The 27,342-nt window shown below is 42.2% G+C and overlaps 1 protein-coding gene across 1 annotated transcript in view; it reads right to left on the bottom strand.

Annotated features, from left to right (window-relative positions):
* Positions 1-27,342, bottom strand: part of CERS6 (ceramide synthase 6) — a 260,054-nt gene that overhangs the window by 143,675 nt on the left and 89,037 nt on the right. The window contains exons 2-3 of the mRNA XM_006135774.5: positions 23,410-23,515; positions 20,710-20,840 (exon numbers count right to left, since the gene is read on the bottom strand). Coding sequence (XP_006135836.1) covers positions 20,710-20,840; positions 23,410-23,515 — 237 coding nt within the window. The remainder of the gene's footprint in view (positions 1-20,709; positions 20,841-23,409; positions 23,516-27,342) is intronic.

Raw genomic sequence — 27,342 nt, 5'->3', positions numbered from 1 at the left:
CAGCTTAAGTGATTTGAAGAAACCACCCTATTGCAGAAAGACTGCCATCTTGTAAAGTGTGCAAAGCAGCAGGCAGTATAAATTGAAAAGTCTTCATTACCTTCCTATTACATTTTATGGTTTAAAGTTTTGCTGGCTTCTGATTTTCTTCTTGGCTTCCATTTAAAAAAAATATTTAATATTTAATGTTACAGCATCACTTGGGACCAGTACCATTTGATATCTGCATTCTCAACATACAGCTCTGAAAATATTAAGGGCAAAATTTAGTAGTGCAGAAAAAAGTCCCTAGTACTAAATGTCTAAACTAATGCAGTATTATAAATAATACAGAATGTTTGTAAAACTAGTCCAGAAAAGATGTATAGTTTAATAGGTGTTTTCATAGTTCTATGTTATATGGCCAAGGGTGGTTGAATGGTTATATAACTGGTCTGGCTGTAAACTTCAAGATCATAACATGAAGTAAACCTTTGACAGTGTCTCAGAGATTCATTAGTCTAATCAAATATCACCATACAAATATGCATTGGCATCTGGAAATCTCATGGGATGAATACTTAGAAAAAAATGCAGACTTAATTGCCATGCAGTCATCTTTCTATTCTGATTGACAGTACTAGTTTTATCTTCAGTGATGCTCAATGCACAAAAATTGTATGAGGAGAAGTGATTATCCCCCTCTATAACAGCACTGGTGAGGCAACATCTAGAGTATTGTGTCCAGTTTTGAGCCCCTTACTACAGAAAGTATGTGGACACATTTAAGAGAGAGTCCAGCATGTTAATGATTAAGAGGTTGGAGCACAGGACTTATGAGGAGAGGCTAAGAGAACTGGACTTATTTAGTCTGCAGAAGAGAAAAATGAGATCAGATTTCATGGCTGCCTTCAACTACCTGAAAGGGGATGGATCTAGGCTATCAGCGGTGGCAGATGACAGAAAAAGTAATGGTCTCAAGTTGCAGTGGGAGAGCGCTAGGTTCGATTTTAGGCAGAATTATTTCACTAGGAGGACAGTGAAGCACTGGAATGGGCTGCCTGGGGAGATGGTGGAATCTCCATCCTTAGAGGTTTTTACGGCCAAGCTTGAGAGCACGCTGGTTGGAATTATTTAGTCGGGGTAGTCCTGCCTAGAGCAAGAGGTTGGGCTAGATGACCTTCTGAGGTCTCTTCCAACAATAATCATCTATGACTCTAAATTACACAAGCTTATGAAGATTTCAATTTTCCTAGACCTTGTTCTCCATGTATACTGCAAGGAGCTTTTCTAGTACTTTGGACTACGAGTTCTCTAACTTTTCCTTGTATTGTAGACCATATATCTTTATAGAGAGACTGATTAAAGCAACACCTCTCATCTGCAAGCACATCTTTTTGCCCATTTATGATTACATAACATTCCTGTTGCAATCACAACCAGTTCCATGCTCATCTGTAAAACAATATTTTTTGTTCCTTAAAATATTAATACATCATTGTCTGTATTAATTTTTCAATTTATTTTCTTTTTTATCTATTCTGGAGGAATACATTTACTCTGTCTTCTTCCCTACATTATGCCCACAATCGGTTCTATCTTTGGATTGATTTACCAAGGGAAAACCACATGTATACCCACTTGAATAGATGAAGATGAATAATTGTCACTCTGCCTCTGATTTTAAGAAAATGTGTATGTGCATAGCCCTCAAGATTTTAAACTACAAATGAAACAGTAAAAAGGGATTTCTATACCATGTTTCATGAAAAAGCAGTACTCTGAAGGCAGTGTGAGAATAAGACTTAATAGGCCAAATCACCAGCAAATTACAAAGAAACACCAGACATTCATTTTAAAGTATTTAAGTAATGGATCATGACTAGCTGATTTGAAGAGTAGGCACTACATACTTCAAAATATCATTTCTGCAGTAACATATATTGAACATATTTTATAGTCTGTAGCTACAAATTTTCATCATGTTTTACAGGGCTGATTCTAGAAGATCTTCCACGTGAGTAACTTGTTTACATGCGACGATTCATTACTTTCAATCCCCAAACCTAGAGATTCTACACCAAATTCATTTTGGAATCTAGCAAAATAGTATATATTTTCACTTTTACCCCAGAATTTACTAATAGTAACTCACTGATCTCAAGGTTGAGAGAAGTCAAAGTGCAAAAAAAAAAAAAAAAAAAAAAAGTCTGATGTGCTAATATTGGACAGACAAGGCAGGTAAGGTAATATCTTTTATTGACTTCTGTTCAGAGAAAAACAAGCCTTTGAGCCAAAGAGAGCTCTTCTTCAGGTCCTTGCTCAGTTGGTCAAATTCTGTCTTCAGTCCACAACTCTAATGTTGTCACTGAAGTAGAATCAAAGAAGCCACAGAGGTATAAATGAAACCAGAGAGTGGCTTTATATAATAAATTAGAAGGCTATCCATCAACAGTCTTCAAGTCTGTTAGCTCAGTGACTTTGTCAGTTTAGAATAGCCAAACAATAGACTAACAAACTTCCTGTGTCAGTCACTTTGTTATTCTGGATACACAGGCAATGTTATCTCCGTATATCCCAAACTGTTCTGTCAGTCAGAAATCTAGTCTCTGTGAGGGAGAGAATGATTCATCTTCATATGTGGATGAATCTCATGTTCTAACAGTGTTTTGACAGACAGCTGTACAAATGCAGCTTTCAGCAGGCATTATTTCTGCTTAGTTTACAACTTTCAGCTCTTAATCATGAAACAAAAAATTAAATTTGAGAAACAGAAATATCTAGATTATTGTAAAATGCCAATTTAGCTTATGTTACATCAGGAAATACTCATATTTTCACTTGCTCTAACAAGCATGAAAGCACATTATTGTAAGACATTAAAATGGGGTAGTCAAAATCTCAGATGGAAACAAATATTAAACATTGTGGGGAACTACTCTGCTGTGTAATACACAAGTCTCATTTACTTCAACAGGAATTATGCCCTGCATCTTTGTGCAGATTTAAGCAAATAAAAAAAGATGAAAAAGTGTTATTGGGATAAATTAAACAAGGAAATGTTTTAATTTAAGGCACTTTTAAGAAAAACAAAGAGAATAAAAGACTAGATTCACAGGCAAAGGCAGTATCCCTCTTATGCCAAACAACTCAGTGATGAGCTGATTCCCTGGAAATGCAGGAGCCCAGCCAGGTTCAAATCCTGACACTGGAGTAAGGATTTGATCTCAGGTAGCCTCCTTCCCAGTGGGTTATTGGCTGTTCTGATGTGTGTGTGTCTCTCTCTCACACACCAACCTATTAAAGTTGTTCCACTCTGTATAAAGTACTTAACAGAGCCATTAGTAGAGAAAAATTAGTGACTCTACAGCGCTGTGGTTAGGCCACTCACACTGGATGTTGGAGGCTCAAGTTCCAGTGCTGGCTCTAATGAATATTTAAGGACATATGCAAAATGGAGCAAACGCCAACAAGAGAGACAAAGATCCATCCTAGAATAACCAAACGGCTGCTGTTGATAATTCCATGACTAGCTATAAGCCTTTATGCTTGCAAGTTCTATGGGGTGTGGGTGATTTCAGTCAAGACCTGTGTACAATGTGCCACAGATGATGCACAACCTCATGCATAATTTATAATAAGCCAATGCACAGGCACACAGATTGTGAGAAATACAGTTAGTGTCTCTCTTCAGCTCTCCTCTTGTAGCATGCTAAACTGTTACACTTCAGTTTAAGCAGACTTTCTCAACCTTATTTTAAACCAGTGTTCACATTAAGTAGAATTTAAGAAAGTATTATTTAAGTCCCATACCATAAAGCAATAAGGCGTGCACACAAATCACAAGGGAAAAATCAATCTAGTTAATTTATAAAGCATTGCTTAATGTGAAGTGATAGTGTTAAGTGATGGCATCTTTACAGGATCTGCATAGGCGTTAATTAAATTTGTTAACAGTATTTAATACTGCATCACCTAAGCAGAAATATTCAGGGAATTAGGAATTCTAAATAATCAATTTGGGAGTAAAGGAGGAAACTCATTAGAAATATGAATACTATTACAGTATGACATAAACACAGTGTGACGAGGTTAGTATGATCTAAAGACATCCAGCAAAACCATAATTAACAGAACACATGTAGCATTCATTATTGCGGGAGAGCATCAGGATATACCTGTAGAGTATACAAAGCTGATTCTTTCAGAGTGGTTGCTGGACATCAGACCTCATGTACTTTTCTCTTCAGCACTAGCTCCCCAAGGTGTGTCTACACTGCACCCTTACCTCAAAATAAAATGCTATTCCAAAATGTCCCTTAACCCTTGTGGAACGAGATTTACAGAAACGTCAGAATAGTGAGCCCGTTATATTTTGAAATAATGGGCATGCTCAAAAGATGTGGAATAACTATTTGGGATACTTCCGGTATCCTGAAATAGCACCACAGTGTAGCCATAGCTCCACTAAAACAGAATGTGCTTCCTAGTGTATTATGATATATGGCATTAACACAGATATCTCAAAATCCAGGCATGGAGTATACAGTAAGGGAGGGAGCTGATGACTTCCAAACAAACCATGCTTCCAGTAAAATGGCTCATATCACCTATTTATGTAGATGGGGTTGGACCCAACCTCCTGAAAATCCCTGTTCCGGTCCTGCCTTTATTTAGCTAGTTCAAATTGAGGAACTAACTCAGAAGTTGTCCACCTTGTGGTCCAGGTGGCCATTTCACAAGCACACTTTTACAATAGCAAACTTGAGGACAGAATAATGGAGTTCTCATCCCACTCTAATAAATACCCATTAAATATGCTATAGTACAACAAAGTCTCTAATACAGCTAGAAACTATCTCCACTATCTTAACTACCCCTCCCCCGACAGGTAGGGAAAACATTTGGAGTTTTGAAAGTTCAGTGTGCTCCACAGTGGCGGCTGTTTGTGGTATGAGCTTTATGAAAGAAAACAGCGGGCCAGATTCTCAGCTGTGCACATCCGAAAGGGTTGAGAAGGGACCGTGAGGGAGCCAAGTGAGGCTTGCTAATTTCAGGGCCAATTTTATGCTAGCTGCCCTTCAATTAGAGCAGCCAAAGGCCATATGCTTATAACCCTTCTACCAGATAGCACCAGCAGCAGCTAGGGCCAGGTTCGATATCTAGGGACTCCTCTACATCCACCCATCACAGAACTGGCTCAAGCCCCGACCCAGTAACCTGGAAAAGTCACACAACACTCCTGAGTACTTCTGGAAGGAAATGCTTCCCCACTCGCAAGCAGAGTCTGAGTGTGGAAAAGAATCTTTTAATAAAAAGAGAGAGAAGTAACATGGCATCAATTTGGGGAAAAGGCACAGAAGTTCACCGAAAAACACAACAGAGTTCATAACCAAAACCACGAATAAATGTCCCAGGTCAAGGAGTTTGGGCAACATCCTTTTCATCTCAAGCCCCATAATGTAAATGTCCCCTTCATATGCCCAGCTCTTCTCTGCACCCCACCAGATTACAGTTCAGAGGTGATCTACAGAGTTCACCTCCCATCCTGAGTGGGGAGGAGGGAGGTAGGAGGCATCTCGCGCAAACCACTGGTCACCCGCCACCCACCTACTCGCTAATCTCTGGTGCTGCTCTACAGGCTATTTGTCTGCCCTTGCTGCTGCCACTCTGCTGACTGCTCATCACATCTTCCGTTGGCTTGTAGTGGATTTGGCTCTTGGCCAAACCTAGTGATTTCAGCTCTTAGCCCAAAGCACAGTCCAGCCACAAGAAATTCTAGCACCTGCTGGAGTAAATTTACATACAAAAAGAGACTCTTTATGGAGCCTTTCTTTAACTCTAGAATTGAAACAGTGGGGAGAAACAGGTTGAACCAGTCTTACAAGTCACCCCGGGAGAGCATGCAGCCTGCTGACTTCCTCCCTCCCCAGCTTAATCTATAGGTCTCTGAGGGTATGTCTACATTATAGTGCTAATTCGAACTAACTTAGTTCGAATTAATTAATTCGAACTAAGCTAATTCGAACTAACGCATCTAGAACTAAAAACTAGTTCGAATTGCGTTTTGCTAATTCGAACTAGTGCGTCCACATTAAGTGGACCCTGAAACGGGGTTAAGGATGGCCGGAAGCAGTGCTGGCAGGGCATCAGAGGAGGACTTAGAGTGTGGAGATGCTTTCTCAGGCTAGCTGAGGGCTGTGCTTAAAGGGTCCCGACCCCCACGCCGGACAAACAGTTCTCAGGGGTGCCCCGCTTGCAAAGCAGTCCTGGCTTGGAGTGCCCTGAGTGCCCACACGGGGCACATCACAGCATTCGGCCATCAGACCGGCTGCACTTGCCGCAGGCTGCCATCTGGGGAGAGGGGACAATTGGGGGGCTGCAGGAGAGCTTCCACCCCCAGAAGCCCACAGAGCCAGCCCAGTCCTCCCCATCGGGGGTTCGTGCCCCATTCCTCCCTCACCTCCTTCCACTTACGCTTCCCTAGCCCCTCTTCTTGATGTACAAAATAAACGTGTCTTCCAAAATGGAATCTGTCTTTATTGAACAAAACTGGGGGAGACTGGGAAAAGAAGGTGGGAGAGGGGAAGAGAGAGGCTGGGAGAGGGGAGGGCAACTAAAATGATCAGGGGTTGGGAACAGGTCCCATATGAAGAGAGGCTAAAGAGACTGGGACTTTTCAGCTTAGAAAAGAGGAGACGGAGGGGGGACAGGATAGAGGTCTCTAAAAGCAGGAGTTGGGTGGAGAGGGTGCATACAGAAAAGTTCTTCATTAGTTCCCATAAAGAAGGACTAGAGGACACCAAAGGAAAGGAATGGGTAGCAGGCTTCAAACTGGTAACAGAAAGATCTTCACAAAGCAAAGAGTCAACCTGTGGAACTCATTGCTGGAGGAGGCTGTGAAGGCTAGAACTGGAACAGAGTTCAAAGGAAAGTGAGATCAAGTCATGGAGGTTGGGTCCATGGAGTGGTATTAGCCAGGGGGTAGGAGTGGTGTCCCTGCCCAAGGTTTGTGGAAGTCTGGAGAGGGATGGCACGAGACAAATGGCTTGGTCACTGTCTTTGGTCCATCCCCTCCAAGGTCCCTAGGGTTGGCCGCAGTCAGCAGACAGGCTACTGGGCTAGATGGACCTTTGGTCTGACCCAGGACGGCCATTGTAAGCTCAGGGTCGGGGGTCTCAGTGGACCCCCTTGATTCTCTTGCACACCTGCTCCTGGGTGGCCAGGCTGGCAGCTATCCTGCCCAAGCCGGCCACTTTCCTGTGCATAGTGCGGAGATCGTGGACGAGGTCCACGATGTCCGCACTAGCCCAGGCGGGTGCCCGCCTCTTGCGGTCCCGGGCACCCGCCTCTTGCGGTCCCGGGCAAGCTCCCGGGAGCCGCCAGCCTGGTCCTGGGAAGAGGGGGAGGGCTGGGGGGCATTGGGTGGGTGACTCGATCCGTGCCAGGTGCAGGGTCTGCTGGCTGGGTGCTGGCAGGCTTGCACCTGGCACGGGCACCGTAGCCAGCCCGTGCCCCTTTAAGGGGTCCGGGGCCGGGAGGGGGGCATAGAGTTTCCCTGGTGTTGACCAGAGTGGCCACCAGGGAAAGCTGGGGAGGGCTAGCCTCCCACTAGTTCGAATTAAGGGGCTACACACCCCTTAATTCGAACTAGTATGTTCGAACTAGGCTTAATCCTCGTAAAATGAGGTTTTCCTAGTTCAAACTAAGCTCTCCGCTAGTTCGATTCAAATTCGAACTAGCGGAGCGCTAGTGTAGCGGCTTTGAATGTTAGTTCGAACTAACGTCCGTTAGTTCGAACTAACATTGTAGTGTAGACATACCCAAAGTTAGTTCGAACTAACGTCTGTTAGTTCGAACTAACTTTGTAGTGTAGACATACCCTGAAAGAGCAGCCTCTGTCCATTCAAGTTTAATTACACTGACAGGGTCTCTCCTTTTAACAGAGTTTAAAACAATCTTTCTGAATTGCGCGTTCCAACAATAACTGCAAGCATTGGTGGTCATATCTCTGCATTTAGTGTTAACAGTTTGTGACCCCCCCCACAACAGACAAATGATTACAATGGGTAAAACACCTCCTAATAGTTGAATATCAAGCAGGCCTAAGCAACCTGAGTGAAATGCATTTACATAACCACACCTATGATTTCTTTCCCATTCCAGCATGAACTGTGTTCAAATAACAACTATTGAATACCTAGCAGGTCTAGGCAAACTGAGTGAATATAGCCACATCCAGGATTTCTCTCTCATTCCAGCTGGTTGTAATGGAAGTATTGATTCAGATGCTCCTTATACACTGTACTCTCCCCCCTTTGCTGAAATGCTAGGGAGTAATAATGCTAGGGAGTAATAATGGAATGAAGGATCCAGCTCTTCTAGCTCTCTGTGCACGAGGGTCTCCCCTGCTGTAGAGATCCGGTGGCTTTCTGCTCCCTTTGTTCTGCTACAGCAAGGCAATAAGGAGCAGAGCAAGTAACAGAATATTCTTATTGTTCAAACCACAAACCAGTAGTACAGATGATACCTTCAGTTACTCATGGGGAAATGTTTGTAAAGGCCAATATTTCCAACCATTGCCAGAGGCTATTTTTCAGACTGGACAGCAGGAACTGGAGCATCCTAGCATACAATATGTTCAGGTTTCTATGAGTTATTCTGTCCTGCCAGCCATCCTCTCCTCCACTCCAGACTGCCTCACAACAAGGAAGCCTTAGTCTACAAACTATCACATCACAAAACAAAGCAACAAAGGCAAAATCCTCTCTCACACCATCATCCATCTCTCTTTGCACAGAAAGCCTTCATTAGCTACATTAGCTCTTGGCAACGAGCATGACACTAAGAGAACTGCTTGCACTAGATGGGGGGGCGGAGAGGGGAAAACTCTCAATTCCCTTCTGTTCTGGCAATGAACTAACTGAAGAGAAGACAGGATAAAACAAATCCAACCCAATCTACCTTGATACCAAACAATATAAATGGATGCTTACAGAGCTATGTTTGTTGATGCCTCTGGGGAAAAGACTCAACCCTGACACAGATTCTCTCACTTGGTGTGAAAAATATGACAAAATGTGCTATTTCAATGCAGGGCCTCATACACTGAATTCTCCCTTTCAAAGGATGCTAATCACCTCCTTCATACTTGCATTTTGTTTCTGTCAATTAATGTACAAGACTCCATTCCCATCTCTTTAATGTGTCCTATGTGTTTCAGCGTTTTGTTCTTTTTATCTGGCATGAAAACTTCCACATTTAAAAAAAAAATCAATATAAAATCCATCTTAGAGAAACAATAACATTTGACCACTGTATTAGAGGCACACACATACTCTGGAGCAATGACTGAACTTTTATGAATTATCATATGTACTGCAGTCATACACAGGAGCTTCAGGCATGAAACAGTGCTAGACACTGTACAAACACAGACTGTTCCTGCCCCATAGAGCTTGCCCATGACAAATCATTTACTACACCCCATAAGAAACCTGCAGTCAACTACACGGCCAAATATTCAAGAAATCTTACAACATTCATTTGATCCAATAGTTTTCTCATAGCTTTACTCAGGGAGTGAAATTTATAGTGTTAGTATTCAGTGCTGCTTCTGTTGAAATCACTGACAAAACTTTCATTAACTTAAAAAAATCAACATCAAGACCTAGTTCTTTCTGTTTTGTTGTGCTGGTGCTCCGATATAATTTGCTGCTTTTTTAATGCTCAGAATTAAGAAACAATTCTGCATCTGCTTTCCCATGTATAATAGGTTGATTTTATAATAGAGTTTGGAAATAAGCATAGTAATTTTAAAAGATTCATTGGGGAACTTAGAAACTTAACTAAAACTGCAGAGTTCTTCAGTGCTTAAGTATCTCCGGAATGCAGCATTGGGCAATGTGGTTTTGCAATGACGGTGTATGTGTGCAAGGCAGTTACATGCTGTACTGTTTTGTTTTTATGTGATGTTCCATAACAGAATCTGCATCATCATTTCCCTTTAGGAGATTAAAAAAACAGGAACAATTAAAAAAAATGACATGTACTATGGTGTGAAAATACAAATAGCTTTGCAGTAGAGCAGACAAAGCTTATATCAAGTTCCAGACATACAAGGCCTGGTAGGAAGAGTGACTGTATTTCCCTCTGGAATCTGTATAATCCCATACGAAGGATTGTGCAGTAATTTGGAACAGATGTAACTTCATGTATGAGTTATAACAAGACTGCACAATTGACAGAATAGGTCCTCCCCCCATCATCCTCAAGATTATATCTGAACTACAACCTGTCACTAATGGCATGTCTACACTGGAGCCAAGGGTGTAATTTCTATCTTGACAACTCAAATATCACAACCCAAAATGCTCCACATGCAGAATATTCAGGGCTTGACAAGCAGCAGCGAGTCCCGCGCATCAGCCGCGCAGTTTGGCACACTGCGCATGCGCAGACTGTGCTGCGGCGCCGTGCCAGCTTAAAATCTACTCGCCATGGGCGAGTAGATTGCCCTAATTGTCGAGCCCTGAGAATATTGACTTTAAATTTACACATGAACATAGAAACTACCATATTGGATCAAGCCAGAGGTCCATTAAGTCCAACAGCATGTCTGTGGCAGTATCCAGTATGCAGCAGCAGAAGGTGCAAGAAACTCTGGTAGGCAGATGTGGAGTAATCTGTCCCATAATCTTAATCCCTAAAAATTAGAGATTGGTTTATGCAATTAAACCCAAGGTTTTAGCTCCCTTTTAATGTTATTCAGACATCTGTTGGGAAAACAACACAGCAGGGTTGATTATCCAACAAGTTTATTTCAGAAGGTGGAGAAAAATATTAGCAGGAGGCTGTTCTAGATTTGATTTTGACAAATAGCAAAGGAATTAGTTGAGAATATGAAAGTGCAAAGCAACTTGAGTGAAAATGATGATGGAATGACTGCATTAATGATTCTAGGGAATGGTAGGAAGGAGAACAACAAAATAAAGACAATGGATTTCAAGAAGGCAGACTTTAGTAAACTCAGGGAATTGATAGGTAAGATCCCACTGGAAACAAGTTTAAGAGGAAATATAATTGAAGACATTTGGCAGTTTTTCTAAGAGACATTATTAAAGGCACAAGAGCCAACTATTCCACAGCACAGGAAATATAGGACATATGGCAAGAGACCATCCTGGCTTAACCAGGACACCTTTAACAATCTAAAAATCAAAAAAAGGCCCTAAAAATGGAAACTAGGTCAAGTTATAAAGGATGAATATAGACAAATAACACAAGTATGTAGGGGCAAAACTTAGAGGGCCAGGCACAAAATGAGCTCAATTGGATAAAGATATAAAGGGTAACAAGAAAATATTCTACAAATATATTAGAAGCAAGAAGAAAACCAAGAATGAGGTAGGCCCATTACTTAATGAAGAAGTAAAAACAATAACAGAAAATGTGGAAATGGCAGAGATACTTACTGCCTTTTTTGTTTTGGTTTTTACCAAAAAGGTTGGTGGTGATTGGACGCCTAACATGGTAAATATTAGTGAAAATGGGATAGGAGCAGCTAAAATAGAGAAAGAACAAGTTAAAAATTACTTAGACAAATTATACATTAAAAATTATTTAGACAAAATACCAGGGTTTCTTGAAATGCGTTCTAGAATACTCAAGGAGCTGACTGAGAAGATATCTGAACCATTAGCTCTTATCTTTGAAAAGTCATGGAAGATGGGAGAGAGTCCAGAAGAATGAAAGAGGACAGATATAATGCCCACCTATAAAAAGTGAAATAAGGATAACCCAGGGTATGTCTACACTACAGTGTTATTTCAAAATAGTTAATTTGAAAAAGCTTATTTTGAAATAATGCATCTACACACAAAATGCATTTCAAAATAGTGTTTTCCCTATTTTGAAATGGCATGTCCACACTGAGTAGACACTGAATCTTATTTAAAGCCGGCCAGAACCAGGTCGGGTAGGGCATCAGGTCAGGATTTACTTTCTGTGGCTGCTGCCTGAGGTTATCTGAGACCTGGGTTTAAAGGGACCCCCCCAGACAGCCGGTTCTGAAGTTTCCCTGCTTGCTTGCCTACCTTGATGAGGGACAGCAAAGCATTTTGTCTCTGTGTGCTCTGGTTGCCCTCACTCAGGACACCACAGCACTCTGCAACATGGAGCCAGAGCTGCCCCTGGGCACTCTGGTGCTTCTCTTGGACATGTTGCTGCGAGCCTGGCTGCACTTTCTGCAGGCTGCCATTTGGGAGGTCCATTGGAGGGCTGTCAGTATCCAGGAGGCCCTGCGGGAGAGCTTCCACCCTGAGGAGCACTAAGTCTCCCTGGTCTGCCCCACTGGAGGCTTGTGCCTCATTCCTCCCTCACGTCCTTCCACTTACCCCTCCCTAACCCCCTTCCTGATGTCAAATAAAATACACGTATTTTCATGAACACAAACTCTCTTTATTTAACAAAACTGGGGGAGGGGGATGAAATTCTGGTGAGAATGGGGAAAGGAGGCGGGAGAAGGGAGGAGAGAGGGGAGGGGGAAACCTGGGAGGAGGGAGCTGGAAAGGGGAAGAAGAGGGAGGGGAAGCTCAGGGGTAGGGGTCTCACCAGACCAACTTGATTTTCATGCAAACCTGTTCCTGGGTTCGCATGTGGCCTTTGGTGGCCAGGCTGGCAGCTTTCCTGCCATAGACGGCTGCGTTCCTCCATCTAGCACGTAGATCGTGGACATTGGAGGCATCCCCCCAAACCTGAATAAGGTCCATGATCTCCGCCCTGGACCAGGAAAGCACCTGCCTTCTCTGGGCCCTGGCAGACTGCTCCTGGGGAGCGGTGGAGGGCTGGCTGCCAGTGGCTTGCTGGCTCATGTTTTGGAGCCACTAGGTCAGGGGCAGTGACTGCTGGCTCTGGGCTGGCAGGCTTGGAGCTGGCACAGGCACTGTGGTCAGAGTCAACCCCTTTAAGGGCTCCAGAGAGGGAGAGGAGTGTTCTTGGTTGAGGCTGGAGTTGCCACCAGGGCACCCTGGGAAGGCTGGAGGCCCCCTATTTTGATATGTGTCTGCACATCACTTATTCTGAAATAGCTATTTCAAATTTGGCATTATTCCTCACAGAATGAGGTTTACCAAACAAATCACTAAGCACTCCGCTATTTCGAATTTATTTTGAAATAGCGGTTTGGCTGTGTAGACGCTAGGAAAGTTATTTTGAAATAAGAGCTGTTATTTCGAAATAACTTTGCAGTGTAGACATACCCCCAGAGAATTTCAGATCAGTTTGCTTTATCTTCCATGACACAGAAGTTATGGAGCAAATAATTAAGGAATCAATTTGCAAATAGCTAGAAGATAATAAGGTGATAGCCAACAGCCAGCATGGATTTGTCAGGAATAAAGCATATCAAATCAACTTGATAACTTTCTTTGACAGGGTAACAAACCTTGTGGATAAGGGGGAATGAATAGATGTGATATATCTAGATTTTAGTAAGTCATTTGATATTGTCTCACATGACCGTCTCATTAACAAATTAGGGAGCTACAACCTAGATGGAACTACTGTAAGGTGGGTTCATAACTGGTTATGATCTCAAGAAGTAGTTATCAATGGTTCACAGTCCTTCTGGAGGGGCATAACAAGTGAGATTCCACAGGAATCAGTTCTAGAACTGGTTCTGTTCAATATCTTCATAAATAATTTAGATAATGGAACAGAGAGTTCACTTACAAATTTTCAGATATACCAAAGCTGGAGGGGTTGCAAGTGGGTTTTTGGAGGACAGGATTGCAATTCAAAATGATCTGGATAAACTGGAGAAATGAATCAATAGGATGAAGTTAAATAAGAACAAATGCAAAGGTCTCCTTTTAGGGAGGAACAATCAGTTGCACATGTACAAAATGGGAAGCGACTGCTTAGGAAGGAGTACTGCAGAAAGGCATCTTGGGATCATGGTGGACTACAAGCTAAATATGACTCAACAGTGTCAAACTGTTGTAAAAAAAGCAAACATCATTCTGGGATGAATTAATAGGAGTGTTGTAAGCAAAACACAAGGGCTTTGTCTACACTGCGAGGTTTTTTGGCAGAAAATATGCTAATGAGAGACTCATTAGCATAAGTCGTGATCTCATTAGCATACTTTCTGCCGTTTCTTTTTCCGCAAGGAGTTTTTGTACAGAAAGAAGCATTGTAGCCATTTCTGTTTTGTGCAAAAAAGGGTTTTTGCACAAGATCCTTATGCCTGTCCCAGGATTTTTGCGCAAAACAAAAGGGGCTACACTGCTTCTTTTTGTGAAAAAAACCTGGCAGAAAACATGCTAATGAGATCACAACTTATGCTAATGAAATGAGTCCCTCATTAGCATATTTTCTGCCAAAAAAACTTACAGTGTAGACATAGCCAAGAAGTAATTCTCCCACTCCACACTAAAGTCTTCAGCTGAAGTATTGTGTCAAGTTCTGCGTGACATATTTCAAGAAAGATGTGGACAAACTGGAAAAAGGCCAGAGAAGAGAAACAAATAATTAAAGATTTAGAAAGGATTACCTATAAAGGAAGATGGAAAAAACTGGGTTTGTTTAGTCTGGAAAAGAGAAAGGGGGGCGGGGAGCATGATAACAGCTTTCAAGAACTTAAAAGTTGTTACAAGGAAGAGGGAGAAACATTATTCTCCTTAACTTCTGATGATAGGATAAGAAATGCAGCAAGGGAAGTTTAGGTTGGATATCAGGGAAAACTTTCCTAACTGTCAGGATGATTAAGCACTGGAGATTTTTAAGATCAGTTTAGATAAATACCTATCAGGGATGGTCTAGATGGTACTTGGTCCTGCCATGAGTGCAGGGGACTGAATTTGATGACCTCTTGAAGTTCCTTCCAGTTCTATGATTATCATCAGCTAATTGTTGAGTATTTGCTTTCTATACAATATTAAAAAATAACATGGACATTTCTGGATTAAAAAAAAAAACCCACTCTGTTCACACACACACCCAACATTGAATATTCTTGTTATCCATATGAACAGCCAATCCCTCTTTGCATTTTGCTAAATCACTGGCCCCAAAAAATAGACAGTACCAATGATTTCCCTCATCTAATTATGCGTTATGTGACTAAGCATTTCCTTTTTATCCATTTTTAATTTGTTATCTTTCAGGTTTATTATATGTCCAGCGGTTGTGGAATGAAAATACAAGCCCTTTATATTGTATTGTTTCCTACCCCCCCCGCAGTACTGGAATTAGTTATTAAGTCCTTATCAACTAATCTCCTCAACAATTCATAGAGGTCAAGGCCACAAGAAACCATTAAATCACTATGTCCTCTGGTTTTCTCCTTTCTTCTTAGATAAGACAGGCTTGTATAAATGTAATATAATTGATTTCAGGGTGTGATGAAAAGAGGAGAGAATGAAAGTTAGGACAGGAGGAAAGAAGGGGAAACAGAAAATAACATAAGGCAAAGGGAAACACTACAGCATTTTAAATGTCTTTGTTGTGCAGGCAATTAAATATCTCTACTGACCAACTGAGGACTGGATGTTATAATGTAACAATTTTCAATACTCAGAGGTGAAAACATATAGTGGCAAAGCCAGCTGGCCTTCCTCTTGGGAAGAAAGTCCCTTAACCCAGTCTGCTCTTTCTGACTTTAGGTCAAGGAACCTGAGGTGAGTCTAAATAAGCTGTAATGCAGACAAATGTCCCTCCCAGAGTTCATGGGGTTTGGTTGTTGGTTATCAACACACACCAACATAAACATTAAGCCAAGTTTGCTACTTGCTAATACCACTTCTCTCTGGACCCTCCTCTGCCTCATTTAAGGTCTCTCACACCCTTGTACCCAACTACCAGCTAAAGTTTGCAGCAATTACCTCTTTGTGCAACATTTCCACACCTGAGCCTAGGATGATCAACAGAAGAGCCTGACATTCCTATGTAGGCACTTAGTTTGTCCTGTCACTCACTCTTTTCAGAAGCAGCCCTCCCCTTTACAGAAGCCCCAGGATTTGTCATGGCTGCAGGAGTCTTGGCAGGCAGCTCCAATGGACTCATGCTGCCAAGCAGTGGGGCCAAAGCACCTGTAGAGGAATTCTGCTTTACAACAACCACAGAACTTGTGGGCCTAACTCATCTTCCACAGGGGAAGGATAAGGGAGGGAGAATACCTTCCTCCTCCTCTCCAGAAGGAAAGGAGGCAATTCCTTGAGACTCTTTCTGAGTTGCCTCCCTAGTATCTGGCTACCACACACAGAGAATACCGTCTGCCCAGCATTAACAACAAATGCTGCTATGCATACCCCATTTTACTTAAGAGATGGTTTCTCTGAGTCAGAAACTGAGATGTTGGCTGCTTGTTCTACTAATCAGAACCAAGGGTCAGAGTTGGAATCAGAAGCTGGTCAAGGCAATGCTTCTATTCATGCCCTGTTCTAGCTCCAATCACAACTGTAGGCACTGAGTGGCCTTAACGGCTATTACTTAACTGCTAATAGCAGCCTACACCTGCTAAGTCCTTTCAATCAGGCAATTCTGCTGTAGCTCATCTGCATTCATTAACCAGCCTGGAACCAGAGCTAATTAGTCCCAGATTCAGCAGCAGGTCTTCGTTCCTGACAATGTGTACTGCAACCCCTTCTGGGGGCTCTAGCATCTCCAAAGTACACTTTCAGATCATTCAGATCTAGACTCAGGGCTAAATCCAGAGGAGAGATGTAAAAAGCCAGAGGTGCTAATACCACTTCTCTCTGGAACCTCCTCTGCCTCATTTAAGGTCTCTCACACACTTGCACCCACCTACCAGCTAGAGTTTGCAGCAATTACCTCTTTGTGCAACATTTCCACACCTGAGTCTAGGATGATCAGCAGATGTACCTGCTTTTGGGTCTGAATTTGGCCCTGATTGGGTGAAATCAGCCCGTCACTTGCAGATGGAGGAAGAAAGAGTCCACTGAGAGGCTGGTCATGATGTGAAATGTCTTAATAGGAGCAGAAGCCAATCAGGAAAGTGGAAAGGGAACAGAATCTGATAGGGATTCAGAAAGGGAAGGATCAGGGGATCCTGGATGCATATGCACCTCACCTGTAGCTTATTGTCATTATGGTGGTGTCACCCATCACTCAGAGCCAAGAAATCTGACAGAAGTCTGCATCATTTCATGTCCTAGTTCTAACTGCTCAGCATAGCTTAACAAGGTCCTGCTGTATATTATAACTGGTTTTCAGAGCTTCTTAAAAGTACAGTTCCTCACAAATAAACTAAAACCAAAACTGCGCCACTTGCAGTAATGACCCAGTTTTTCCCCATATTCCATGTATGCATTCAGAATGCAAAGCAACAGCCACTTGCCCTACATCTAGCAACATCTGCTTTACAAATCACTTCCTGTTGTTCTTTCTGCTTATGAAACACTGGTTAGTCTTCCACCATGTGTGAGATGAAGTGATTCAAAATTTATATTGATGAACTGGAGACTTATATAGACCTATAATGCCATGTTCTGTTACTTGCAAATCGAAGCACATTGAATCAAACAGAATTGTAATGGAGTTCTTTCCCATTACTTCACTGATGACTAAGTAGCAAGGCATTATCAGGGGATGTGAATATTAAAGCTGCTCTGACTGGACAGAACATATTGGTCAGCTGAAAAGCCAGCTTTTCTGAACGGGCCAAATTCTTCCCAAGTCACAATAACGTCAAACAGCAACATCAGAATAATTGGGGAGTATAGTTAAGGCATCTTAACTTTGAAGTTCTTATACTTGTTACATTGCTTAGGCGCCTGTAGACTTCCAAGCGCCCCTGCAAGATTAGTTTAGAGTACCCTAAATCCAACTCATTGGGATGCCAAGAATATTTCTTGTCATGTACTTTTAGTCCCTCATCCTGTGTTGCCCTAAAATAAGCTTGGATCTGTAAGAATGGCAGCTAAATGGGTCTTTTAACCCACTTTTAATGAAGATATCTATGAAGCTACTACGATAGATGGAGAATTGGACTATTTTAGAAAAATTGGCTTTTCAGGTGAATAAATTCCACCACACTCCAACATTCCCCCTCCTCCGCAAGATGCAGAATCACCTATTTTGGCTGCCTTAAGTAGGCCAACGTACAGGATATAGCAGGAAATTATTAGTCTGTCACAGTCGTTTCAAGATTTCCTTGTATGTCATATGCACAAACACAAGCACAGGATCTAATCCAACTGAAGTAATTTGAAAGGCCCTTAGGGGAAGCTAGGTCAGACCTTTATGTGCGGGGAAAAGAATAACAAAAAACAGCAACAGTCCAGAAATACAGGATGGAAGAAGATCATATGCTTAAATCACTGGACTAATTTGTTAGGGAAGGACCAATGTTCGTGGCTTTTCACTCCAAAACAAATTCTGACAAAAAAGAAAAAGAAGAGGCAGCTTTAATTTTCTGTGTTCACTCTGCTTTTGCTAATGCAGTCAAGTTTATTAAACACTTGCAAAAGAGCTGAGGTTATCATTATTGGATGCCCATCGCTAACTCTCACACACACATTGTAAATTACTGGATTATTGATGACACAACTGATCTGTCAGTATCTGAAATAACCATGATTTGGCCACTTTTTTTTTTACAAAAACAAAACAGTTCTTACCAAGTGATACCACATACCTCTATTTTCCCCTTACAATTTGAAGGTATGCCAGGATTCATTTGGTCTTAGAAACAGGAATTTCCATGGCACTCACTCCCATAACATCTGCTCTCTCAGATATACTTAGCATTCTAAACTTTTCTTGTGGGGAGAGAGACAAACACATACACCCACGTGCTCTAGAACAGCAATTCTCAAACTTTAGCAACCCAAGGAACTCCCTTTTGATTTAAACATTTTTGGAGGCCCCTACCCTGCACCTTCTCTGAGGTCACTGCCTAATCCTTTCTCTGAGACCCCCACCTCCTGCTTGCTCACTCACTTTCACAGGGCTGGAGCAGAGGATTGGGTTGCAAGAGGGGGGTGAGGACTCCAGTCGCAGATATTGGCTCTGGGGTGGTGCTATGCATGAGGGGGTTGGGATACAGGAGGGGGCTCTGGGCTGAGACAGGGTTTGGGAGGATTAGAGGATGTGGGCCCCATGAGGGAATTTGGTTGAAGGAAAGGACTCCAGGGCTCAGGCATGGGGTTGGCATGTGGGGTTCCTGTGGCACTTACTGTGGCTCCTGAAAGCAGCAACCAAGTTTCTGCAGCCCCTTGGTGCAGGAGTGGCCATAGAGGCTCCGTGCACTTCCCTTGCACCCGCATGTGCTGCCTGTGCAGCTCTCATTGGTTGCGCTTCATAGCCATGGGAACTGTATAACTCGTACTCAGGCTGGGGCAGTGCACCAATCCTTCCTGGATGCCCCTGTACCTAAGGGCGCAGGAAATGGCTGCTTCCAGGAGCTACATGGAACCAGGGCAGGTAGGGAGTCTGCCTTAGTCCCAGGCCACAGCAGGTACATGGGGGAGGGACAGGATTTGATCAGCCAAGGAGCATCTACATTGGCAGGCTGCTTTTCCGGAAAAGCCCTTTTTCCAGAAAAGCGTCCGTGGCCAATGTAGACGCGCTTTTCTGAAAAGAGCCCCGATCGCCATTTTCGCGATCAGGGCTTTTTTTCCGGAAAAGACTACTAGGCTGTCTACACTGGCCCTTTTCTGGAACAGTGTTCCGGAATAAGGACTTATGCCCGAGCGGGAGCAGAATAGTTTTTCCGGAATAGCAGCTGATTTTGTACAGTAGAGCATCGTTGCTTTTCTGGAAATTCAAGGGCCAGTGTAGACAGCTCACAGCTTATTCCGGAAAAGCGGCTGATTTTCCAGAATAAGTGGCCCAGTGTAGACACAGCCCCCGGGTCCCTGGACACCCTGGAATTTCTTCGGTCTGAGGACCTCACTTTGAAAAACATTGCTTTGTAAGAGCTAATAGTCCAGTGCTTGGGGTGCACAACAGAGATGTGGGAAACCAAGGTGGAAATCTTGCTCTGCATGATTTGTACTAAGGACTTGACTCTAGGTAGCTCACAGCCCAGGAGAATGCCACAAGCACCATTTGACAAACATGCTTTTACTTTATCTTCAAAGTGCAGTAGCTCTGTTTCAGGTGCTGGCTGAAAGATTTCCTAGAAGTACTCTCAAGTACTTTGTGGAATAACCTCCCAAAGGAATTGGGCGGGGAGGGGAGGAGCTTAAATTGTCCAGAGTTATTCAGTCTGGATGAGAAAAAGTGCTAGAAAATTACAGAAGAAACAACCATACTGCACTGATAACAGGGATGGGCTACCAAAAATGATGACCCAAATTATCTTTATGTCCCCATTTCTAGCTTTTCAAATTATATTGCTTCAAAATTGTGGTATAAACTGAATATCTCATAGCTACAAATAAGTTTTTCAAGCAATTACACTCCAAAGAATCAACCTGCCCATAACCTTGCATCAACAGCCTTGTTTCCCTTTCTGTGTTCTCATGTCTCTAATCTTCCCACAGTTAAATTTACATGCACTGTTTCAATAACTTTCTAAAAGATCCTTTCAGCCTATTCTCACTCCTGTGCTCTTCAAGTGCCTATCTGATTTCCTTTGAGAAAAAAGGATTCTCTCAGTTAACAGGATAAATTCCTTCATTTTGGGGAGAAAAATTACCATGGGGGCACTTAACAACAAAGGAAGCACATGCTAAAAACATGCAAGAAAACACAGCTCCTTACATGCTCTCACAGAACTTTGTAAGAGTACTGGGCTTTTCCTGGTTACGTCTTTGTCGAAACCACCGCTGAATACTGCGTACATCCCAATCCAGCTGCTTGGAGAGGCCTTCCAGTCTTTTTTCATCTGGATGCTATAGAACACAAAGTGATGAAATGACTGCAGATGCATTTTATCTTCATAACAGGTATCATAATATGGTTTTACATTTAGACGCCCACCTCTGATCATAAAGAACTTAATCCTATTCTATGACTAGGACGTAGACAGGCTCTAGCTCTCTGTCAGCTTCATGAACAACTGGAAGTAAGGAAAAGTGTCTTCATACAAACACCTGTTGTGGATGTACATCAGATACAGTATTCTACTAAAAGAGGCTAAGGCAATGCAACTATACAGAGAAGTATTTAAAGTTACTGGGAAAAACAGGAGGTTACAACTCAACTGGGTAGAACTGTGTGTAATATCAATATTTATTTCATCTATTTTTATCTCTTAATTTTCCAGTTGTCCAAAATTAAAGGTGAGTCTGACAAGAGAGCGATTAGGCAAGTATTTAATTATCATAGATGTAAAGATTCAAAAAGTTAAAGCTTTATAACTGTTAAAAACACAAATTGGTAACACCATATCAGAATATACAAAATAAATATCCTTAAACAAAATTATTAGGTTCTTAGGCAGCACTTTTCTTACATTTGAACAATGAAAATATATTTCTTCAGTGTGTTTAGTGAAATCAACATTTTCTGACATTAGAAATTTTTATTGGTTAATCTTTCCATGCCTAATTATAAATGAACCCTTTTAGTAGACCTCATCTCTAGCACTCCCTGCCCATTGCTATACATGCCTTGAGCAATCCAGCCTGCAAAACCCCTCAGCATGAGTCTTGTCTCTTTCATCCTTCTCTCTTGTGTGTAACTGAGGTAACTGTTGACCTGGCCAAAGGGACTGCTCAGCTGACACAGAGAAATATATTTCCTGTATGTTAATATTAAAAAAACTACACTGTCTTCCATTTTTAAATTGGCAACTCAAGGGAAGTCCTCTTAGTAGATGACCAAACCAGTAAAGAGATCAACTCTGCTGATGCAAAGCATTTAGGCAGGAGGCCTTCACCTAGAGTTCTCCTGGCATATGTCATCCTCTTCATCACCACCTTTGGTAACTTTAACCCCGACAAAAGCTTGTATGAAATCCTGATATTGTTTTTTGTGACAGATGCTTGCAAAGCCACAGGCCAGTTGATATGTAGTGTTATGTTCGGCTGTAGACTGGTGTTAATGAAAAATGAGGAGAATGACTAAAAGCAGAGGAAAACGTCCTCTCTTGATATCCCGCTAAACAAAGTGGGCATCTGCCAAGATTTTTAGTGATAACGACATCTGACCATCACTGCATTCTTGCATCCTAGCCAGATCAGGAGGCTCAAACAGTGCCAAGAACTATTGCTAGGACAATCTGTAAACATTTCATCAGCAAAATCCACAAACACAATCCCACAATCTTTATTAGAGGGCAAGCGAAAATAGCAGCACAAAGGGGCAAAAATGAGTGTAAAGCTTCCCTATAGTTTTGCTGTATGCTACAGAATTCCATAAGTTCCAAACATCATTGTTAAAAATTATATTTCTAGCCTTTTCTGATTAGGGATGTTAAATTGTGTGTAATCAGCTAATCAAGTAGTCAAACCCCAATGTGGCTCTGCCTTTTAAATGTATGAAAGGCTGCCAGGCTCTTAATACATTTAAAAAGCAGAAGAGCAATGTCTGGATCTGGGCATGAACCAGGAGAGCTGATTCCCAGCTCGCTCCCAGTTCCCCCCTACCCCGCCAGCTATGCCTCTGCTTTTTAAAATATATTAAGAGACAATACATTTAAAAAGCAGAGGCACAGCTGGGGGGAACAGGGAGTGAGCCGAGAATCAGCTGTCCTATCTCGCACCTGACCCCAGATGCTGCATCTCTGCTTTTTAAATGTATTAAGAGCTGGTGGCCCTTAATACATTTAAAAAGCAGAGACGCAGTGACGGGGATCAGATGCAAACTGGGAAATCAACTGATTCCCTGCTCACACCCGGTCCCAGCTATGCCTCTGCCTCTCCTGCCCCCTCAGATGGTGCTGGGGGGAACTGGCTTTTAAGGCGTGGGGGGAAGTGACTAGTCAAGTCACTACTCGACTACCCAATAAGCGTTTGCTTATCGGGTAGTCGCCTAGTCGCTTACATCTCTATTTCTGATGCAAAGAACATCCATCAAAATACAAATTGATACTAGCCAACCAATAGTATCCATCCTTCACAATTTCCCTGAGATGTGTGAAAGTCAAATCCAAACACACTAACATTATTGATAAAGAGTAAAATGTTCCCCCTTTGTCCAACCTTCTCTCCCTTCCCACACAAAAAAATTAAAATAAAAAAGAATGTTAATGTAAACAGCCACATGATACCTATGAAGTATTTTGTATTACACCTTTCTTGGTTAAATGTGTAATTTGGTATATTATTATCAAGTTGTAACATGTATGACATAAAAGACTTGGCCAATGTGCAAAGCTAGCATGTCTTTTAATTGTGAAATATTAACATTGCATTATCAATTCCTTTCTTTCACGTGAAATTATCTTTCTTTACATAAATCAATGTTAAAGCATCATATCACGTTTTATAAAATGATTATGTTCAGTAAATACTGTACCTTTGTAATTGCAGTGAAAACTTTTTCCAGAATAGCATTAGGTTGGGCTTTCTGTGGTCCATTGGCCTGGACTTTAAGACCTAAGGCACAGGGTTTAGCAATAAACCTACAACAAAACAAAAAGGAAAGAAAATCAAATGTGATTCTTCAATTATTTATTGCAAGATCTGTTATCAGTGACATGCTTTAAATGTAAAAATATTAAAAGAATGATCCCTGTCCTGAAATTTCTATGATGTCAGATAACTACAACAGTACACAGTAGGGTAGTCGATTGATTGCTTACATCCCAATAAACATAGTTGCTTCCCTCCCCTTGCTGCCTCTATGTTAGAGGCAGCAAGGGGGCAGGGAGCAGGAGCCAGTGCTCCCTGCCCCCTTGCTTAAAAGCGAGTTCCTCCCAGCACCGTCTCCACCGGGGGAAGAGGGGGACAGCAGGGGAAGCAGAGGTGCAGCAGGAAATGGCACAAGCAGGGACTGAAGCAATCCCTACTTGTGCCGGTCCAACTGCTGTGCCTCTGCCTCTGAAATGTAGCAAGAGCCCTAGAGGGCAGAGGCGGAGCACAGGGAACCCCAGACGAGTGGGGACTGCTTGAGTCCCCGCTTGCCCCATGTTCTTGCTGCGCCGCCTCTGCCCCCACAGGGCTCTTGCTATGTTTCAAAGGCAGAGGCAGCGCAGTGGGAACCTAGAGCAAGTGGGGACTCAAGCAGACCCCCACTCACCCCGGGTTCCTCGCTGCACCTCTGCCTTTGAAATGCAGTAAGAGCTGCGGGTGGCTCTTAGCACATTTCAAAGGCAGAGGTGAAGCCAGGATCGCAAGTGCCTTGCCCCACCCCTTATCGAGTAATTGAGTAGTCAATGGAAATTCCATTGACTATTCAATTAGCAGATTAATCAAAATTTAACATCCCTAGTACCCAGGTTAATAGCTGAAATGCAAGTATGTACAGGGGTACGCATCAGTGGAAGAAAACATCACAGAATAAGAGTGCTTTAAGGGTAGATTTGAAGGAGGAAGGGTAACGGGATGGAATATGTGAAATGGGGAGTTATTTTTCAGACTATTGGTGGGAAGTATGACCAGATGTAAGAGTGGGAGAAGAATGATCAGAAAAGAGGAGCAGATGGAAAGAACAGAGCACTACAAGGAGACTGCTATGTGCAACAGGCATGCAAAACATAATATTTCTCTCCCACCTTACTGCTTCTTTAATTAACTAGACCTCAGATCAGCTATGAACACAGAATTACTTTTCTGCACTGGACAGTCAGTCACAGCTTTTAATGTCTGACAGCCTCTGCCTTGCTTGATGAACACAACTCAGTAAATAGCAACATAAACTACAAACATAGGAGACTTCATCTAACTTAGAATGGTTTGAGGACATTTAATTGACAAGTATCAGAGGGGTAGCCGTGTTAGTCTGAATCTGCAAAAGCAGTGAGGAGTCCTGTGGCACCTTATAGACTAACTGAAGTGTAGGAGCATAAGCTTTCGTGGGCAAAGACCCACTTCGTCAAATGCCCACGAAAGCTTATGCTCTAACACTTCAGTTAGTCTATAAGGTGCCACAGGACTCCTCACCGCTTTTATTTAATTGACAGTTTCCCACAGCAAAACTAAACCCTAGAAACACTTCTGCCACTGCCCCTTCTTTTAGTTTTTTAACAGTGGCGTGGGGCATGAGGACCAGCCTCTGGCCCCAGAGCCAAAGCCTGGCTGGGCTGCACAGGGCATGCCCAGAGGCACTCCTGACACAGACCTCCTGACCATCTACCAGTGAGGACATCAGGTGTGCAGTCAACATCCAGGCCTGATGGAAGGGAGTATCCTGGGACTGGTCTGCTCAGGGGTGAGCCCTGCTGCCTGCACTTCCCCACAATATTGCCCCCTAGTCCCTCCACACATCCCACTTGCCTGGCCAGGGACTCCAGTCCCAGGCTTCCTGCACTCACCCCTGCTCTGGCAGCCCAGGCCTGCCAGTTGGACAGCTTTCATCTGACCATGTCACCCACCAGTAAGGCTGGCCCAATAAAATCAAATAATAATTCTGCCTTGTTTATAAATAGTTCCTTTATAGAAAACTCATTTTGCATAATATATATAAAGATTAGATATGGAGTTAAGGAATTGGAATATCCCATGTATTTAAGATAAATTGTTCAAATTAATGAGTTCTGCTAACGGGGTTTCTTCTTCCACAGTAAACACAATTTTGTTCATCTTTAGTTTGCCCATAAAGAACTGTAAGAAGATCAACTATAATTTGTCATGTTACGTGGCTCAAAATTTATCTTTTTCTACAAGATCAACTCCACCTGTTAACATGCTCAGAAAGACTACAATTATATATACTTTATGATGGGTTCTGCATTTTGCCCAAGAACATGCTTGAATGTAAAGAGGAAAATATTCCATTGCTCACACAAGGCTGTTTTAAGTCATACAGCTAACTAAAATCCAGGCAAAGACAAACTGATCCCTATGCAAAAACCTGCTTGGATGGATTTCAAGACATTACTTAAATGATTCAAATGTAAATTATAGGCCATAGATTGTAAGCTTTCCCTTAAATTATAAACCCTTTTGAGCTGGGCTCTGGCACTGGAACAATTTTTAGGGTCCTTAGCTTTGCCCCCCCTCTTCCTTACCCCATCCACGCCCCTCACCACCCCAGTCTGGGGCCACATCTGAGGACAGATGCAGAGCCCCACGTACAGGGCCAATGTTTGGGACCCCAGGGCCTGCAACCGAGCTGCCAGGACCCTGGGCAGTACCAGAGCCCTATGCATTAGGTGATACAAACAATAATGAATAATTAATAGAGGCAAGAGCTGTATTCCACTGCTCCTCACCGAAACTATCCAGTTCCCCAAACTTCTAGCGGCTTTGTGTTTGAATATACTGAATGATTCTGTTTCCCTTTAAAGGCTTTTCATACTATCCTAAAAATTCAATAAAGTAACAAAAGACACCTCACAATGTAGATAAGAAATAGTTCTGTGTTCATAACCCTGAGTATGATTGCAAGCTCTTGGAATTCTTATCAATATTTAAACACCACACTAAGACTGTTTGGAAAAAAACTGTGTTTTCCTAAAGATAACAGGAATGATGCAAAATAAACCTCATTGCACTGATCACAGCGAAGAAAACTGATTGGTTTCAGATTCTAGTTCAGCCTTTAATAGGTTTACAAGTTTACAGCATGTGCCTCCTTTAAAAAAATCTAAAGTAAATAGACAGAGAGTCAGAAATTTGCATTCAAAACAGGTTGTTTTGCATTTATACTTGCACAGTGCTTTGAGGAACAGTTCTGTCATAAAAATACATATTTCAGCCTGCAATTATTTGCATCTGAAAGCAAATGTTTGAGTCCGAAGTCATTGTGGTGGATATTCATGGACTGCAAAGAAACCTTCAGTGTGATCAATTACTTTCCATATTTTGCAGTTTGACATGTCTTTTCTCTTATATGTATCAGTTTGGATAAAATCTGCATCAGTTGTAGGAATCACGTTCTAATCGTATTGCCAATGGCTGTAGCATCAGTCAGGAGAACAAGGCTACATGTAGTTTAAATACATTGCCTGAGGATCAGATCCTTCAACAGCCAAGTAAATGGGAAATTCATCATTGAGTTCAATGGAAGAGAAACAGTAGATGTTCTGACCTCCCTCAGTTTCTATTTGTAATACACAAGTTGTATATCTACATTCAAGTGTTTATCATTTACAAAAGATATATTATAACTGCTCCAGAGCCTTTGCCAGAGAACTCATTCAAGTATTAACAATCAACTTGTTGGATTGTGTTTAGAGGATCAATAGCATTGATGCCATTGAAACATCAGGCTTTCAGTCTGTACAGGCACAGCCACAGTGTAGATTCCTAGGTAGAATGCAATGATAGCATAAACTCCTTGGAATAA

The sequence above is a fragment of the Pelodiscus sinensis genome, chromosome 7 (assembly GCF_052426305.1).
Source record: "Pelodiscus sinensis isolate ZL-2025 chromosome 7, ASM5242630v1, whole genome shotgun sequence".
NCBI classification, from domain to species: Eukaryota; Metazoa; Chordata; order Testudines; family Trionychidae; genus Pelodiscus; species Pelodiscus sinensis.
Note: the sequence above shows the minus strand (reverse complement) of the source record. Positions and strands in the feature narration are given on the sequence as shown.